General features: G+C 45.6%; 1 protein-coding gene across 1 annotated transcript in view; it reads right to left on the bottom strand.

Moving 5' to 3' along the window:
* The window catches only part of MLC1 (modulator of VRAC current 1), a 415,388-nt gene that overhangs the window by 204,369 nt on the left and 193,711 nt on the right, over positions 1-17,308 (bottom strand). Inside the window, exons 7-8 of the mRNA XM_086936780.1 lie at positions 7,883-7,954; positions 1,710-1,826 (exon numbers count right to left, since the gene is read on the bottom strand). Of these exons, the coding sequence (XP_086792906.1) occupies positions 1,710-1,826; positions 7,883-7,954 (189 nt within the window). The remainder of the gene's footprint in view (positions 1-1,709; positions 1,827-7,882; positions 7,955-17,308) is intronic.

The following is a 17,308-nucleotide window of genomic DNA, read 5'->3' as shown; positions in this document are numbered from 1 at the left end:
CAGCAAAAAATCTTAAAAATACACTTTGAGCTAAAGCATTTTTAATTTTGGATCGATTACACAGGGGAGTGGATGAAGGAAAGGAGAGGAAAAACAGTTATTGAAATCACCGTTTTCAAGAAAATTGAAAAACAAATGTTCAGTGGCAAACCTAAGTGGCGCTAAAGTGTTTGAATGTGAATAAAACTAATCCGGGCACTTTGTGACCACTCTGTCTTGCTTTATTTAATTAATTGGCGACTTTAAGTATTGTGAACTTGTTTTTCTCCATCCCGAGACTGCACTTTGGATTAGGAGAATGTCAGAAATAGACGGAATTACCAGCTGCGGCCCGTGGAGGGAGTTCCGGTAGGGCAGAAAGGCGGGGCAGGGTGGATGCAGGGGTGCTACGAAATTCATTTTATCAATTAAGTTGTTTACTTACCTCCAATTATCCATATTCCCGTTTTTAACAACCCCACCTTCCCGTTTTTAACAACCCCAAAACCAGCATGGCACTCATGAAAGGGCACTGCGCTGATCAACAGAGCTCATAGAAAGAGCTCATACCTGCAGTTCACCAGAGGCAATCCACGGCCGGGGCAGCTGTGAGGAGCAGGCACAGACAGCTGTGCCCCCTGCATTGAGGCAGGCCGCAGCATAAGCCCCCTTCTCCGTCTGCCTGGCTTTGCTGCTCTGCTGGAGCCTGCTAACTGATTGGGAGGGGGAGCAGAAAAAGTGAGATGGAGGAGCCAGGAAATTTACAACAAAGGAAGTGAAACCAGAGCAGCGCTCGTGAAATTGGTGGTTGTACAACGGGGGGAAGTAGAATGCATACTGATTCAGGAGCACGCTAGCTGGTCCCTGCTTTTGCCCTGGGGACACTGTAAAGTGCATACTCGATCGGAGCAAAGCAATACACAAAGACACACTAAAATCACAGTTTCCCCACAGCGCTGAACCCTACGGCAATTGGGAACAGCTGTAGATTAGCATGCTGATCAAACAAAAGCCAAACATGAAAGTGCAGTGACAAGATTTGCAGGCCTGTTTTCACTTGACTTGGAATGAAAAGGCATAAGGAGAGCCTTCCCATACCACTGTGCCGAAGCAGAAAAAACATGCAAGGGATTTGGAGGCACAGCAGGGGAAGCAGTAGTAATACAACTGAGGCATTAAGCTGGGTGGCAGGAAGAATGTCATTTTTAAATGTAAGCAGCAAGGACACTGAAGCTGAAGACAGACAAACAGTAATGGAGCAGGAAACCAAGAAAAAAATAGTCTCCCAGAGAACAGATAAAGAACCAGAGCGGAATGAGACAGTACTAAGACCCTGCTAAGTGGGTGGAACATAAGAGAGAAAGGAGGGACAAAGAGGCAGGACTGACCACTTGCAAGCAAGGATTTTTAAAGGAAACTGGCATAGACAAATGAAAAGCAATGGCAAGAAAGGGGAAGTACTTGATTCCCAATGACTGATCACAGCAGGTCTCGAGGAGAGGGCACACGCACTGTCTAGCTTGACCTAAAAAACAGGGGTTCAGCTCTGCACGGGGCTGGTGTGCTTGATCATGATACAGCCCATGGTCTAGCTAATATGAGATTAACTAAATTTGCATTTAAGCAATCTTAGTTCAGAAGCCAAAGAAAATTTGTCATACAGTACTATACATATATAATAGAACATCATATGACAAGACACTTAAAGACTTAAATTGTTGTTTGCTTACAGCCACTAGGATCCAGAAGAAGGTCACAGAGAGATACGGGCTAGGGGTGAACGCATCAATATTCACAGCAATTACTCCACCAAACACTGCTGAGATCCCAACAATCACTTGGATGACCTACAGAATATATGATACAGAACACGGGAAAGGACTCAGGATCTCTTATATATCACACATTCATCTAACACATTTAAGAGGACTTTTTAACAAGGTTTAAGGACCTAACTTACATGTTTGCTCATTTTCCAAACATTCTCGTCACATTACTCTCGCTATATATAACTTTATGTATGTATACATTTAAAATAGTTATCCTAAGTATTTGTAAAGCCAGAGTTGAAACAACATCAATGAGCAAACAATTTCTCCCATCAGTTTAACATTTTTCAATTGCTTCCCTTAGTATTTTTTATTTGTTTATTTAGTATATTATATTAAATTCCACACGTAGTGCAACTTTTTTGCACAAAAAGATATTACACAAAGGAGGTAAATACAGATTGCATGGGATCGAGATAAACATACCATGTGAAATAGCTGTAAATTAAGAAAATATTCACAATTAACTGATAATGGGAGAAATAGAGAAAATAAATAAATATACTTAAAAAAGCAAAGCCAAAAGCCTTTATTATTGATAGTAGACACATCTCTCACACGTCAATAGCACCTTTTCTCTTACACACAAACTCTCACAGAGACACACAAGAACACTGTGGTGGTGGTAGTAAGGGTAGTAATGCCGGTGAGATAAGTGATGTTACAGCAGCAACAGGTGTGACGATGTTGGTAGCAATCGTGGGAGTGTTGATGTTGGCGATAGTGGTGGTTTTGGTGATACTGTTAGTGGTGGTGTTAGTATTCGTCATAGTGGTGGTGGTGAAAGTGGTGATAGTGTTGTTGATGGAAGTAGCATTAGCAGTGTTTATAGTGGTGAAAGTGGTGGAGTCAGAGTGGTAATTGTGGTGGAGTTACTGGTGATGGCAGTGCAATAATAGTAATGGTGATGGTAATGTTTTGTTGGTTGTATTGGTGAGGCTGGTGGTAATAGTGGTTGTGTTAATGATGTTGATGCAGTAGTTGACCAGCCTGACCCCTGCAGTAGCGGTCGCTCCTCCCTGGTATCTCCTCTTGGTATCGTAGCGCTGTGCTCCCCACTGCTGCCAAAAACAATTCTGACCAGCCTGACTCACATTTAATTGTTGCCTGCTCAGTTTTGTAGCGCTTAATTGCCTGCTCAGTTTTGTAGCGCTTAATTTTGCTCAAGCGCTCGCATTGCCTATAATAATATTTGTGCTTAATTGTGAATTGTGCCTGTGTACTATCATAGCGCTCCACTGCTCGCATTGCCCTCATAGCTTCCTTAGTTTAATTTGTGCCTGATTGTGCCCATAGCTGCATTTTCACATCGTGCCCCAGTCTCGTCCTGTTTGCCTTGTTGTCGCTGCCATTTGGTGGTTGTGCCTCCAGCCCCTCCCCCACCTCGCTCCCGCCTCCCAGCTGCCCCTCCCTCCCTCCGCCCCCTCCAATATCCATTTATGAGAGATGGACCTACGCCCAGCGGTCGCGCCCCATGCGCGCCGAAGGTGCGCCAAAGGTAAGCCCGTCTACGCCCGTCCGCGCCTGGACCGTGCCCAGCGCCAGACTCCAGGTCTTCGCAAAACCCACTCAGCCGCATAACGTTTGACGTCGCTACCCTCTTTGCCCTTAACCCCAGATGCACACCACAATGCTGCGAAGCTGCTCCAGGACACACTCATGGTCCATTCGCCTGCCACTCCTGCAAGTTCGCCTGCACCAGGACCCACACCAAATCCACTACCTCCAAACACAGCTCCAACTCCAACCACCTGAAGTGCATCCTGCTGAACACCCGCTCGGTCCACAGACATGCCACTGAACTCTGGGACCTACTCGACACTGCATCGCTGGACGTCGCCTTCCTTACAGAAACCTGGATGAACGGTTCATCAGCGCCCGACACCGCCATAGCCATCTCGGACGCTTACAAGATCATCCGAAAAGACCGCACCAACCAAACAGGAGGAGGCATCGCCATCGTCCATGAGAACACCATCTGAATCACGACCTGCTCCGATGATAACCTAGCGACCGCCGAACACCTTCATTTCCAGATCCACACCGACCCCAGGACCACACTTAGAGGCACCCTCATCTACAGACCACCAGTAACCCGCACACAATTCAACAAAGACATCACCGACTTCATCAGCCTCACATGCCCTCACCTCCGAGAACTACATTCTACTGGGAGACCTCAACTTCCACCTGGAAAAGAAAAACAACAGCAACACCACCACCCTTCTGGACAACCTGGCCAATCTCGGACTCAAACAACTTGTTGACAACCCCCACCCACCTTGCCGGACACAAGCTTGACCCTATATTCACCTCCAGCAAACACATCTCCTTCGATCACACCACAGCTCTCCATTGGACAGACCACAACTGCGTTCACTTCAGCTACAAAAAGACCACGACCCACAACCCCCCACAACCTATTTCTCGAAGAAACTGGAACAAAATCACCACCGACCAACTCTTCACATCGCTAAACCAAAACCCTCCTGCCATATCATCGGACCCAAACCAAGCTGCCACCAAACTCACACAATGGATCACCCACAGCACTGACGTATTAGCACCCTTGAAAAACCATCAGATCAAACAAGGTAGCAAAAAGGCCCCCTGGTTCAACGATGACCTTAAGAAATCCAAGAAGTTATGTCGTACCCTCGAGAAAACCTGGAGAAAAAACCCAACCTCTGACAACCTGACCACCTTCAAGGACGCCACCCGCAAACACCACCAATTGATCCGATCCACCAAGAAATCAGCATTCAAGGATCGACTCGAAAACAACGCCCACAAAAGCAAGGAACTATTCAACATCGTCAAAGAATTTACCAACCCCACCGCCGGCACCAACGACATCACTCCCTCCCAAGCCCTCTGCGACTCTTTATCCTCTTTCTTCCACAACAAAATCGCCGACATACATAACAGCTTTGAAAACCAGTCCAATGAACAGCCCACTCCACCCACCTCCGAACCAAAACAGCACTCTTACAACCTTTTCGCCTGGAACCCAATCACCACTGAAGACACCATCCGCCTGATGAACTCCACTCACTCAGGATCGCCAACCGACCCATGTCCCCACCACATCTTCAACAAAGCGGACTCCATCATCGCACCCCATCTCCGCAATGTCATCAACTGTTCCTTCAACTCCGCTACCTTCCCGGAAAGCTGGAAACATGCCGAACTCAGCGCCCCTCTGAAGAAACCCACAGCAGACCCCTCTGAACTTAAGAACTACCGCCCCATCTCACTCCTCCCATTCCCTGCCAAAGTCATTGAGAAAGCCATCAATAGTCAGCTCGCCGCCTTCCTTGAATCCAACAATTCCCTCGACCCTTCAGAGTCCGGCTTCCGAGCCAAACACAGCACCGAAACCACCCTCATCGCAGCTACAGATGACATCCGAACGCTACTGGACAACGGAGAAACAGTTGCCCTCATCCTACTCGACCTCTCCGCCGCCTTTGACACAGTATGTCATAGCACACTCATACAACGCCTCAACAACGTCGGACTACAAGGAAAAGCTTTGGATTGGATCATCTCGTTCCTCGCCGGAAGAACCCAGAGAGTCCACCTCCCCCCATTCAAATCAGAGGCCACCGAAGTCATCTGTGGTGTACCACAAGGATCTTCACTCAGCCCCACCCTCTTCAACGTATACATGAGTCCCCTTGCATCCATCGCGCGCCAACACAACCTCAACATCATCTCCTACGCAGACGACACCCAGCTGATCCTCTCCCTCACCAAAGACCCAAACACCGCCAAAACCAATCTACACGAAGGAATGAAAGAAGTAGCCGAATGGATGAAGAACAGCCGTTTAAAATTTAACTCGGACAAAACGGAAGTCCTCATCTTAGGATCATCCCCCTCTGACTGGGACGACTCATGGTGGCCACCGGCCCTAGGTACAGCACCCATACCTACATATCATGCACGTAACCTGGGCTTCATCCTAGACTCCTCCCTCTCGATGACCAGACAAGTCAACGCCGTCTCATCTTCATGCTTCAACATCCTTCGCATGCTCAAAAAAATCTTCCGCTGCATCCCCACCGAAACAAGAAAGACAGTCACCCACGCACTGGTCACCAGCCGACTGGATTATGGAAATACCCTTTATGCCAGGACCACAGCCAAACTAGAGAAAAAACTCCAACGCATCCAAAACGCCTCAGCCAGACTCATACTGGACATTCCCCGTCATGCTCACATTTCCGGTCACCTGAAGGATCTCCACTTGCTCCCCGTCAACAAGAGAATAACGTTCCGTCTCCTCACCCATGCACACAAGGCCCTATACGACCTAGGACCCGAATGCCTCAACACTCGACTGTCCTACTACACACCCACCCGCCAACTACGATCATCCAATCAAGCCCTCGCCGCAATTCCGCGCATCCACAGATCCACCATGGGAGGAAGATCCTTCTCCTACTTAGCGGCCAAAACCTGGAATTCTCTCCCCACTCACCTCTGACTTACACAGAACCACCTCTCCTTCAGAAAGCAACTAAAAACCTGGCTATTCGATAAGTAATGCACCCACCCTCCCTCAAGCGCCTTGAGACCCTCTGGGTGAGTAGCGCGCTATACAAATTCCTGAACTTGAACTTGAACTTGTAGTTCTGTTGGTGGTAATGGTAAACAATGAGGGTAAGGGTGGAGTTAGTGACAGTGGTGTTTATTCCAGTGGTAATGGTGGCAGTTTTAATGGTGTTGATGATATTGAAGGTGGTTATGGTGGTGGTGGAATAATGGAAATGGTTGTGGTAACAGTGCTGATGATAATGATGTAGGCAGTCAATATATAAAACAAGGTGCAATGCTACGTGGTAATAGGAGGAGAGAGTAGAGCAGCAGTCGGGATCACTCTAAGTAAGCCCTTATAAGGAGAGCAGGATAGAGCAAGACCAAGGATCACATTGAGCAGTGAAGAGCTCAAATGATGAACAGGGAAAGCAGAAGTTCACATATTGACATCAACTCCTTTGTCTGTAGGTGTACCTTTCTGGTGAGGGGCAGGACAATAAGCCTGCAAAATGTCATCAACCATGCTGGACAAACCAAACACTAAATGGCTATCCTGTGGGCTGATACTATACTTGACTGACTTTTCTTGTAAGCCACTGACTAAAGGAGGATGAACCAGTGTCCTACACTATGTATGATTTTTTCCGTGGCCTGAATAAAAATATGAATGACGTTGTAACAGAGTAATAGATGAAGGAAGCTGGTCCATTTCTCCTTTCTGTTTGTAGCATTACTTAGAATGTAAATTTTGATAAACAGGTGAAACAGGTAAAGTTGTCTCTAAACCATACCTAAAACAGTATTCTACACCATTAAAAGGACTCCTTCCAAGATGAAGGCAAAAGAAAAAGTGTGTTCCAATGTTTTTGAGTGTGGGTTTTCCTTTGTGCCAATTACAATAATAGTGCAAACACAGCTCATTTGCCTTTTGTGCACAGTTTCCTCCAAATATTATTCCAAGGAAACTGAGTGTGTAAAACTGCAGTTGCACAAACACTGTGCCCACACGAGCTGTAAAAATCATTATTCACACTTCATTACCCATAATGTGTACCATCGCATGTAAACACATGCATTCAAAAATGCTGTTTAAATACGTTGCTTGCACACATACTGATTAACACAGTGCACTCTGCCCTATAGGTTTTGCTTTTTCTGGGGAAAAGTAGCAACACATAATTCCTTTCTGTATAAAATGTATAAAGGAAAAAATGAATTGAATGTGAAAAACGGTTGGGTGTTCCTTTCAAACATCAACTGGTCCCCCATGCATTCCAATGGAAGCACTATCTGAAAGGCTGAGGGATGCACCATGTAGCTAATAATTTGAAGTGAGAGGGTGATGCTGCTCTGGGTGGAGCCAAGGCACACTCTGGGTTTAGTTTAGAGAATTGTTACCAATACATCAGCAGATAGCTTTACTGACACGCCAGACCCCAATATACACATATTTACTTAGACATGTTTTATCTTTTCTTACAGTATCCGCGAAGACCGTGTCAGGCACTCAAATACCAAGATGTTCTTACCGAATAGGACTTTAAGGTCCGGGCAGGAAAAGTAACTTCTTTTGATATTCTGCTTCTTTCGTTTGTTGTTTTCTAAATGCATAGAAATGGAAACAGAGACAAGCATTTAATGTAAGACATGCCTCGGATGTTATTTGTCAAGCTTCGTCAAGAACTTTTTCATCATGATTAAAAAAATGCAGTGTACTGGTGCACTAGCAAGGCCAGAATTTGAATGGATTGATATCAGGCGGGCATCAGGCTCTGGCCAAGAGAAGCACAAAAAGAGGGTTCTATCACTAGAATATTTGAAGGCCATCCCCTTAAATGTTTAGATGGTAAAAATATCCATTATTTTTCTACAATCTTAAAGGTTTAAGCCTCATATCCTTAGATCCCTGAAAGCAAGTGCCCTCTGGCAACAAGGAAATAATTTTCGAACTCATCATGAATTACCACTCAAGTGTTAGCTTTATGTGCATTAGGAAATTTTGATCCCCAAATATCAAATTATCATTTTCAGTGTATGTTGAGAATTGTAACATATGGTATATATGTAATGTGTTTGCAGATATTTAGGGAAACAAGTGTGATGTGAATGGTAAGGACATGTATACTGAAGTAGGATATTGGAATTTGGCTTCAGTCCATTTGGAAATGTTGATGGAGCAGGGTTTTGCAAAATAAAACCTGCTTGGATCAAACTTCTCATTGCGTGGATTAATAACAAAATTGTGTGAAAATTAACCGTTTAAAACTAAAAACGGGGAGATGAAATTGCGCAAATGCGTGCTGGAAGGAAATCAGTATTTCCAGTATTTTTCTAGTCGGCTGCAAATGCAAATGATTAATGCAGAAATAACAGCCAAATAAAATAATGATATAAGCTATTAAGTTTAAAAGAGACATGATATTTTCCTTTTCACTAACTGTTTGAAAAATGTACATAATGTGTAGAGAAAGCAAGCAAAGCATTTATAGAGTATTAAGAATGAAGCTTTGTAGTGACAGCGATAATCACCCGTGTATTTGTTTTTCCTAGAACACATTTTACTGTTCTGCAGAGAAGGCCTCATGAGTGTTTTTAGGTTTCATTTGCTTTCTAAAAAGTAGGTTGCAAAGAAATTAATTTTGTCCTTTGTGAGTTCCTGATGATGACCTAGGCTTTGTGGAGGAAGTAATGAATTTTATTAATGGAATTTCCTTGCCGACCAGAGTATGTGGTACAAAAGGGGCTGGTAATGGACGGAGCATCTGAACCAATCATACACTCACACCCAGTCAAAAGATCTGGGTTTAATCCATCACTGTTCTTTAGCCCACTCTGCCACCCCAGTTCAGACATGGCTATATTCAAATCAGTCTGACCCTGTGCTTCATGGGAACAGTCCAGCCCGGACCGCCAAGCCATGCCTTCCCTGGACCGGAAACAAGCTTCCGAGGACCGGTTTCTGGCATTCCAGCAGTCTTCAGCCCGGCTTGCTTGAATCCAGTGGTAAAGTGAGCAAGGGACTCACGTCTGAGCATACCCTGCCACACTTATGGTGGCCAAAAGCGGTACAAAAGGGGGTGGTAATGGACGGAGCATCTGAACCAATCAAACACTCACACCCAGTCAAAAGATCTGGGTTTAATCCATTACCGTTCTTTAGCCCACTCTGCCACCCCAGTTCAGATATGGCTATATGCAAATCAGTCTGACCCTGTGCCTCATGGGAACAGTCCAGCCTGAACTGCCAAGCCATGCCTTCCCTGTGTAGCAGGGTTTCCGTTCTCCCACAGAACTTTGCACAGAGATCTAGAACCTGGGTGAGTTAGGGTGACCCAAAACTCACCTTAGTGTCAGAAATCCCCTTACCAAGCTAGCTACAGTGTCTCATTGGTACTAACAACTTCCCAATGACTTAGACAATCCAGAACATGAACTTAGGGTACCTCAGGTATCGTGGAACACATGAACACTCTTTCGTTATATAACCATTACAAACCAAAACTGGGAGCCAAAGAACACACATGCAAGTTTGAAATGTTTATTTTTCAATGCAAAGTTCTCAAACGCAGTATCTTATATAATACCAACATACATATTATAAAAATCAGAGTTATCAGCATAGTCACTAATCCATAATAAGCAAAAGGTGATAGCATGTTATAATGCAAAAATCTATAGAATTCTGTATCACCTATATTTCGCGCACCCTATTTAGCATATTATATTATATCTAAGAAGGTCTCATTTGGGTTTTTAGCAGGGCGGGCCCATACCTCTAAATGTCAGTAGTAGAAGATCACATCAACAGCTACCAGCTCTCTGCATGCGAAGCATCAAGTGTGTTGATTCATTCCCTGTAACTCTATCTTAAACCCGCGTAGAGCCCAATGTTGGCAGCAACATTATTTGTGTTATGTCTAACGTGGTGCGAGGATCAGGCCTCCAGCAACCTTGTGTTAGGTTATTCTTAGAGGGTGCAGTTCTCAGTGTGCAGACAGTTGTACCAAGTGTACCAAGCACAACTGATATCAGAGCAATAACATATTATTCTCAAATAAATCACATCTTTCGTCTAGGTTGGAAGCAACAATAACAATTAGGTGTCATGTGCAAACTGAAGCCGAAGGAAACTATGTCGTTTAAACATTTAATAAACTCATGCTAACTTAACACAATATATAGAAACGCAGTAACCATATGACACCTGGACCGGAAACAAGCTTCTGAGGACCGGTTTCTGGCATTCCAGCCGTCTTCAGCCCGGCTTGCTTGAATCCAGTGGCAAAGTGAGCAAGGGACTCACGTCTGAGCATACCCTGCCACACTTATGGCGGCCAAAAGCGGTACAAAAGGGGGTGGTAATGGACGGAGCATCTGAACCAATCAAACACTCACACCCAGTAAAAAGATCTGGGTTTAATCCATCACCGTTCTTTAGCCCACTCTGCCACCCCAGTTCAGACATGGCTATATGCAAATGAGTCTGACCCTGTGCCTCATGGTAACAGTCCAGCCCAAACTGCCAAGCCATGCCTTCCCTGGACCGGAAACAAGCTTCCGAGGACCGGTTTCTGGCATTCCAGCAGTCTTCAGCCCGGCTTGCTTGAATCCAGTGGTAAAGTGAGCAAGGGACTCACGTCTGAGCATACCCTGCCACACTTATGGTGGCCAAAAGCGGTACAAAAGGGGGTGGTAATGGACGGAGCATCTGAACCAATCAAACACTCACACCCAGTCAAAAGATCTGGGTTTAATCCATTACCGTTCTTTAGCCCACTCTGCCACCCCAGTTCAGATATGGCTATATGCAAATCAGTCTGACCCTGTGCCTCATGGGAACAGTCCAGCCTGAACTGCCAAGCCATGCCTTCCCTGTGTAGCAGGGTTTCCATTCTCCCACAGAACTTTGCACAGAGATCTAGAACCTGGGTGAGTTAGGGTGACCCAAAACTCACCTTAGTGTCAGAAATCCCCTTACCAAGCTAGCTACAGTGTCTCATTGGTACTAACAACTTCCCAATGACTTAGACAATCCAGAACATGAACTTAGGGTACCTCAGGTATCGTGGAACACATGAACACTCTTTCGTTATATAATCATTACAAACCAAAACTGGGAGCCAAAGAACACACATGCAAGTTTGAAATGTTTATTTTTCAATGCAAAGTTCTCAAACGCAGTATCTTATATAATACCAACATACATATTATAAAAATCAGAGTTATCAGCATAGTCACTAATCCATAATAAGCAAAAGGTGATAGCATGTTATAATGCAAAAATCTATAGAATTCTGTATCACCTATATTTCGCGCACCCTATTTAGCATATTATATTATATCTAAGAAGGTCTCATTTGGGTTTTTAGCAGGGCGGGCCCATACCTCTAAATGTCAGTAGTAGAAGATCACATCAACAGCTACCAGCTCTCTGCATGCGAAGCATCAAGTGTGTTGATTCATTCCCTGTAACTCTATCTTAAACCCGCGTAGAGCCCAATGTTGGCAGCAACATTATTTGTGTTATGTCTAACGTGGTGCGAGGATCAGGCCTCCAGCAACCTTGTGTTAGGTTATTCTTAGAGGGTGCAGTTCTCAGTGTGCAGACAGTTGTACCAAGTGTACCAAGCACAACTGATATCAGAGCAATAACATATTATTCTCAAATAAATCACATCTTTCGTCTAGGTTGGAAGCAACAATAACAATTAGGTGTCATGTGCAAACTGAAGCCGAAGGAAACTATGTCGTTTAAACATTTAATAAACTCATGCTAACTTAACACAATATATAGAAACGCAGTAACCATATGACACCTGGACCGGAAACAAGCTTCTGAGGACCGGTTTCTGGCATTCCAGCCGTCTTCAGCCCGGCTTGCTTGAATCCAGTGGCAAAGTGAGCAAGGGACTCACGTCTGAGCATACCCTGCCACACTTATGGCGGCCAAAAGCGGTACAAAAGGGGGTGGTAATGGACGGAGCATCTGAACCAATCAAACACTCACACCCAGTAAAAAGATCTGGGTTTAATCCATCACCGTTCTTTAGCCCACTCTGCCACCCCAGTTCAGACATGGCTATATGCAAATGAGTCTGACCCTGTGCCTCATGGTAACAGTCCAGCCCAAACTGCCAAGGCATGCCTTAGCTGGACCGGAAACAAGCTTCCGAGGACCGGTTTCTGGCATTTCAGCCGTCTTCAGCCCGGCTTGCTTGAATCAGAGTATGTGGACACATGCTGCGAGTTGGATATATTAGCAATTTGGAGAAATGTGCAAGCCATGGAAGAGGTTATAGGCGTTTCCTCTGCTGAAGGACAATGACGAAAGTTCCCTAAAGACAAAGGAACTGTTGAAAGTTAGGTACACTAGAAGTGGAGTGATCAGACACGTGCTAGCCTAGTCCAATGGGATTTGAGGATTTTTTAACAACATATATATATTTTTTTTAAAACAGGCTTTATTTATCAAATGACACATATATAGCAGGGCTCTGTAACCCAGAGGCCTCTGCACAATCAATGTACAAGATCATGACTTTGACTTTTTTGAAAAAAAAAAAATGAAGCAAGGATGTAGAAAAGCAATACAGATGAAAAACACCTTTTTTAAGGAACAAGAAGAAAAGAAAAAAAAAGAAAAAACCCCAGTCGCACTTACAACCTCCTAACCCCAATTGGAAGTCAACACTACCCCACACCACCTGCACCCACTCCCTCATATATACAAGTCCCACATCCTTGGCACCAATGGGGCAACATCAATCTGGATGATGGGGACCCCCCTCAGCAACCGGCTCCAGCAACAGCCCCCGATAATCTGCCCACCGCTTCCATCTCTTAAAGTGTTTCTGCGGGCACACTTTTGCCGTGAAGATAGGTAGCTCTAGGCCCATACAAAAGTCCAGGATCCTCTTCCACATGGTCACCAAGGGTGGCGCCGGCGCCTTCCACACCTTGGTGATATCTCTCTTTGCCAATGTGAACCCCAATAACATAAGATGGCATTTTTAACCATAAATTTTATTGATTTTACCTGATATATATACCGGTCATGTTCTGGAAGATACATTGAAATGGATATAAATGGAACCATGTACATCTATTTGTATTTGTTGTATAACTCCCAAACATAACAATAACAACATTGCGCAGTTCATTTAAAATCCCATCAAATTATAATCGAACCACTGAATATGCAGTCGGAAGTGATCAAATGAAATTTTCAGTAGTATGGAGAGCAATACATTTTTCCACTGTTGGGCGCTATCCCTTTTAGCAATGGTGACGGCTAAAAACAATAAGTGCTGTTTGTAGAGGTTCTCCCTAATACTATCAGTGCTATGTAGTAACAATAACTTTGGCTCAAGAGGTAGATCCCACAACAGCACCTCACTCAGGCAAGCCACTACCTTCAGCCAAAATGGTTGCAGTGTGGTACATCTCCAGACAGTATGCATGAAGGTCCCCTCTGCTATCCCACATCTCAGGCATACAGGCGACTGGATGGCACCCATCTTCCATAGTCTGAATCGGGTATAATATATACGGTGCAAGTATTTAAACTGTATCAGTCTGTATTGTGCTGAGAATGCTGCCCAGGATTCATAGGTTAGATCTGGTATGTTCTCTTCCCATGCTGTTCTAGTCTTGTGTAATGTGGTGTGAGTGTGGTTTGATATAACTAAGGTATCTTGGCGGCACCTTTGTCACCCATCAGTAGCGTCCTTCTAGGGGATGGAATTTGGGCAAGGTATCGTTCTGTTGCAGTATGTGGTTAAGTGCATGCAAAAGTTGGAGGTATTTATAGAATTGTGACTTGTGTAATTGAAACTCCGTCTGCGATGTTGAAATGACTTTAATACGGTGCCTCGCACTATGTCACCCAGGGTGGATATTCCCACCTTGTCCCACCCGCGGAATCCCCATTAGTGTTGTTACCGGGCGCAACAGTGTACCAATGCACAGCGGGGTCGTTTGGGTCAGGCGGCCATGCTATCCCATCTGTCGGACTGTGGCCCACCATAGACAGATGACCATGCTGCTGGCGGGGGGTAGAAAATCTAAGTTCTGCGAACTATGCAGGAGTTGGAGGAGTGGTATATTCCCCATTGCCATGTGATCCACTGCATATGCTGGGTCCGATGGTGGGTTGTACCCCCAGTCATTGACCCCCTGTACGTTGGAGGCACGTAGTAGGCATAGATGTCTGCAGCCGCTATACCTCCACGATAGGTTGACTGCGTGCACATGCTTAACGCTACTTGCACAGCTCTGTCATGCCAGAGAGACTTATTATGTACGGCATTCACCTGAGTAAACCAAGCCCACTGTATGGCATATGGGAAATTCTGCAGCCTAAAGAGTATTCTGGGTAGGGAAACCATTTTAAAAATTGCTGATTGCCCATATTATGAGAGCAGAAGAAAGGACCAAATCGTTTAAGGTTACGAGCCCATGAGGTCTGTGAGCAGGGCGACATATAGATGCCAAGGTATTTGAAGCCAGTGGTAGCGCGCCACAACTGCTCAGCCCACTTCTTGAAGCCCTGGTGTCCTTGTACCAGAAATAGTAAGGCTTAGTGGGGTTCGTGTGAAGCCCGGTGGTTTAACCAAAAACATGCAGGATCTGAAGGATGTGGGGCCCCAAGAACCACAGGTCTGTCATAATGAAAACGGTGTTGTTCGCCTATAATGCTATGCAGTCAGATCGAAGTGTATCCCAATCATAGCCTCCGCGCACCAGATAGCGCACACCCACACCACCAGAGGCTTCACTGTGAGGGCAAACAATAATTGCGATTGGGAGCAGCCCTGCCGCGTACCGTAATATATTGGGAATGGGGCCGAGCGATGTCCAGCGACTCGAGTCGAGGCAGTTAACTCTGTACAGAGAAGGCGCACATAAGTTAGGAAGTGCGGGCCAAAGTTAACGGCTTCTAAGAGACGAAAAAGGTATGCCCAGCTAAGAGAGTTGAAAGCCTTGGCGATGTCTGCAAGCAAGATAGCTGCCTGGCATCTGAGCTCTGGGGCACCAGCCATAGCATTATGCACATGTCTAATGTTATGGCATATGGAGCAATGGGGCATAAAACCAGACTGATCCAAGTGAATCAGAACTAGTATACAGGATCTAAGATGGTCAGCGAGGACTTTGCCCGGAGCTTAGGCTCAAAGTTGATAAGTGAAATAGGTGTGTACGATGCGGGATCTTCTGGTGGGCGTTTTAAGAAAAGGACTATCTCCACATGTCGCCACTCCAGGGAGAGTTGGGATTGGTCGGCTGCCTACTGTATGACATCGAGCAGGCGTGGGTCTAGTATATTTATTTGCGGTCTGAGGAACTCCATTGGAAAGCCATTTGGTCCGGGAGCCTGACCAGGTTGTATGCCCGCCAATGTGTCGCTGAGCTCGTCCACGGTAATGGGAGCATCGAGTTGGTCCCGTGCAGATTCTGTAAGTCTGCGGGAAAGAATATCTCACAAGAATTTGTTGATAGCGGCCTCTTGTAGTTGCTCTTGGCTCGCATATAGCAACAAGAAGTAGCGTGCGAACTCAGCAGCCACTGCCTCCGGGGACGAGCATAAGGTCCCACCGTCATCGCAAAGCACCCAGACGCTGGTAGGGGACTTTTCTGCTTGGCATAATCTATGGAGCATTTTGCTAGACTTGTCTCCCCAATGGTAAATTCTGTTCTGTGAAGCCAGCCAGATTTATGTGGCCTCACCCATAAGATGGCGCTGTACGGACTGCCGTGCCTGCAGTAAGGCATGTTTTAAAGCGGGTTTGGGTCAGTGAGGCCCTGTGCCTCCAGGGTTCTCAGGTGGTCCTCCAACTTCACTAGTTGGGCCAATCATTTACATTTGGACATGGCACGTAAACTGATATCTACCCCAAGGGAGATATCAGTGCCTTCCCGTAACGTTCACTTGGAGGAAGTTGATATTCCATTATGTACAAAGTAGTCTGAGACCGCAAGAGACAGAGTCACCAGATAATCCTTGTTACGTAGGAGCCAGGGAGACATTCTCCGCCTGAATGGGCGTTTGCAGGAGTGTCCCCAGAGTAGGCAATGGACTGGGGAATGGTCAGAGAGACCTCTGGGAAGGTGTGACACACTATAGACCCAATGAACGTATCCACGTGGGACAAATATGTAGTCCAGTCAGGATAAAGATTTATGAACAGCGGACATGTATGTGTAGTCTAGCTCGGAGGGGTGATACTCCAGCCAAACGTCTGACCAGCCTAGTGTGGTTGCAAATTATATTGAGTTTGGATCTGTCAACTGGGGGCTCTTGCCCTGATGTATGAACTCTATCTTTTATCGTCATGGGGTCGTTCCAGTCTCCTCCCAGAAGCATCAAGTCGCCAGAGAGCTCACTCCACAAACCGGTCAGCCGTTTGACAAATGTGGCGCCCAGAGGCGGGGGCATAGATGCTTCCAAGAGTTAGGCGTTCCTCATAAAGTGTCCCCGACAGGAAGACTTAGCGGCCGCTGGGATCCAGCCAGAGTTTGGTGTGTACAAAGGGTATGCAGCTGTGGATAAGGATTGCGGTCCTATAAGATCCTCTAGTGAACCCCGCATGATATACAGTGTGATATCCAAATCGAGAGAGACAAGAAGCTTTAATGCCCATCAAATGTGTCTTTTGGAGAAATAGAATGTCAGCCCCATTCCTTTTGGCTTGGCGAAGAATGGGGTCCCTCTTCACTTTATTAATTAGACCCCTGATATTCCCCAAGACTATGGTCAAATCCCAGAGCAGGGGATCATTCCGTTTAGTTGTCATCTACCCCCAAGGTTTGTATGTACAAGGATTTAAACGTCGGGATCGGAACGTGAACTCTGCGTGTGTGCAAGAAAAAAAAGACAATGTAAACATAATACCTTTAAAGAAATGCACCCCCACCCGATACTGCCTGAAACATGGAGCATCTGTTGCGGCGGAGGA

This window comes from Lissotriton vulgaris, chromosome 1_1 (genome assembly GCF_964263255.1).
Source record: "Lissotriton vulgaris chromosome 1_1, aLisVul1.2, whole genome shotgun sequence".
Lineage (NCBI taxonomy): Eukaryota > Metazoa > Chordata > Amphibia > Caudata > Salamandridae > Lissotriton > Lissotriton vulgaris.
Note: the sequence above shows the minus strand (reverse complement) of the source record. Positions and strands in the feature narration are given on the sequence as shown.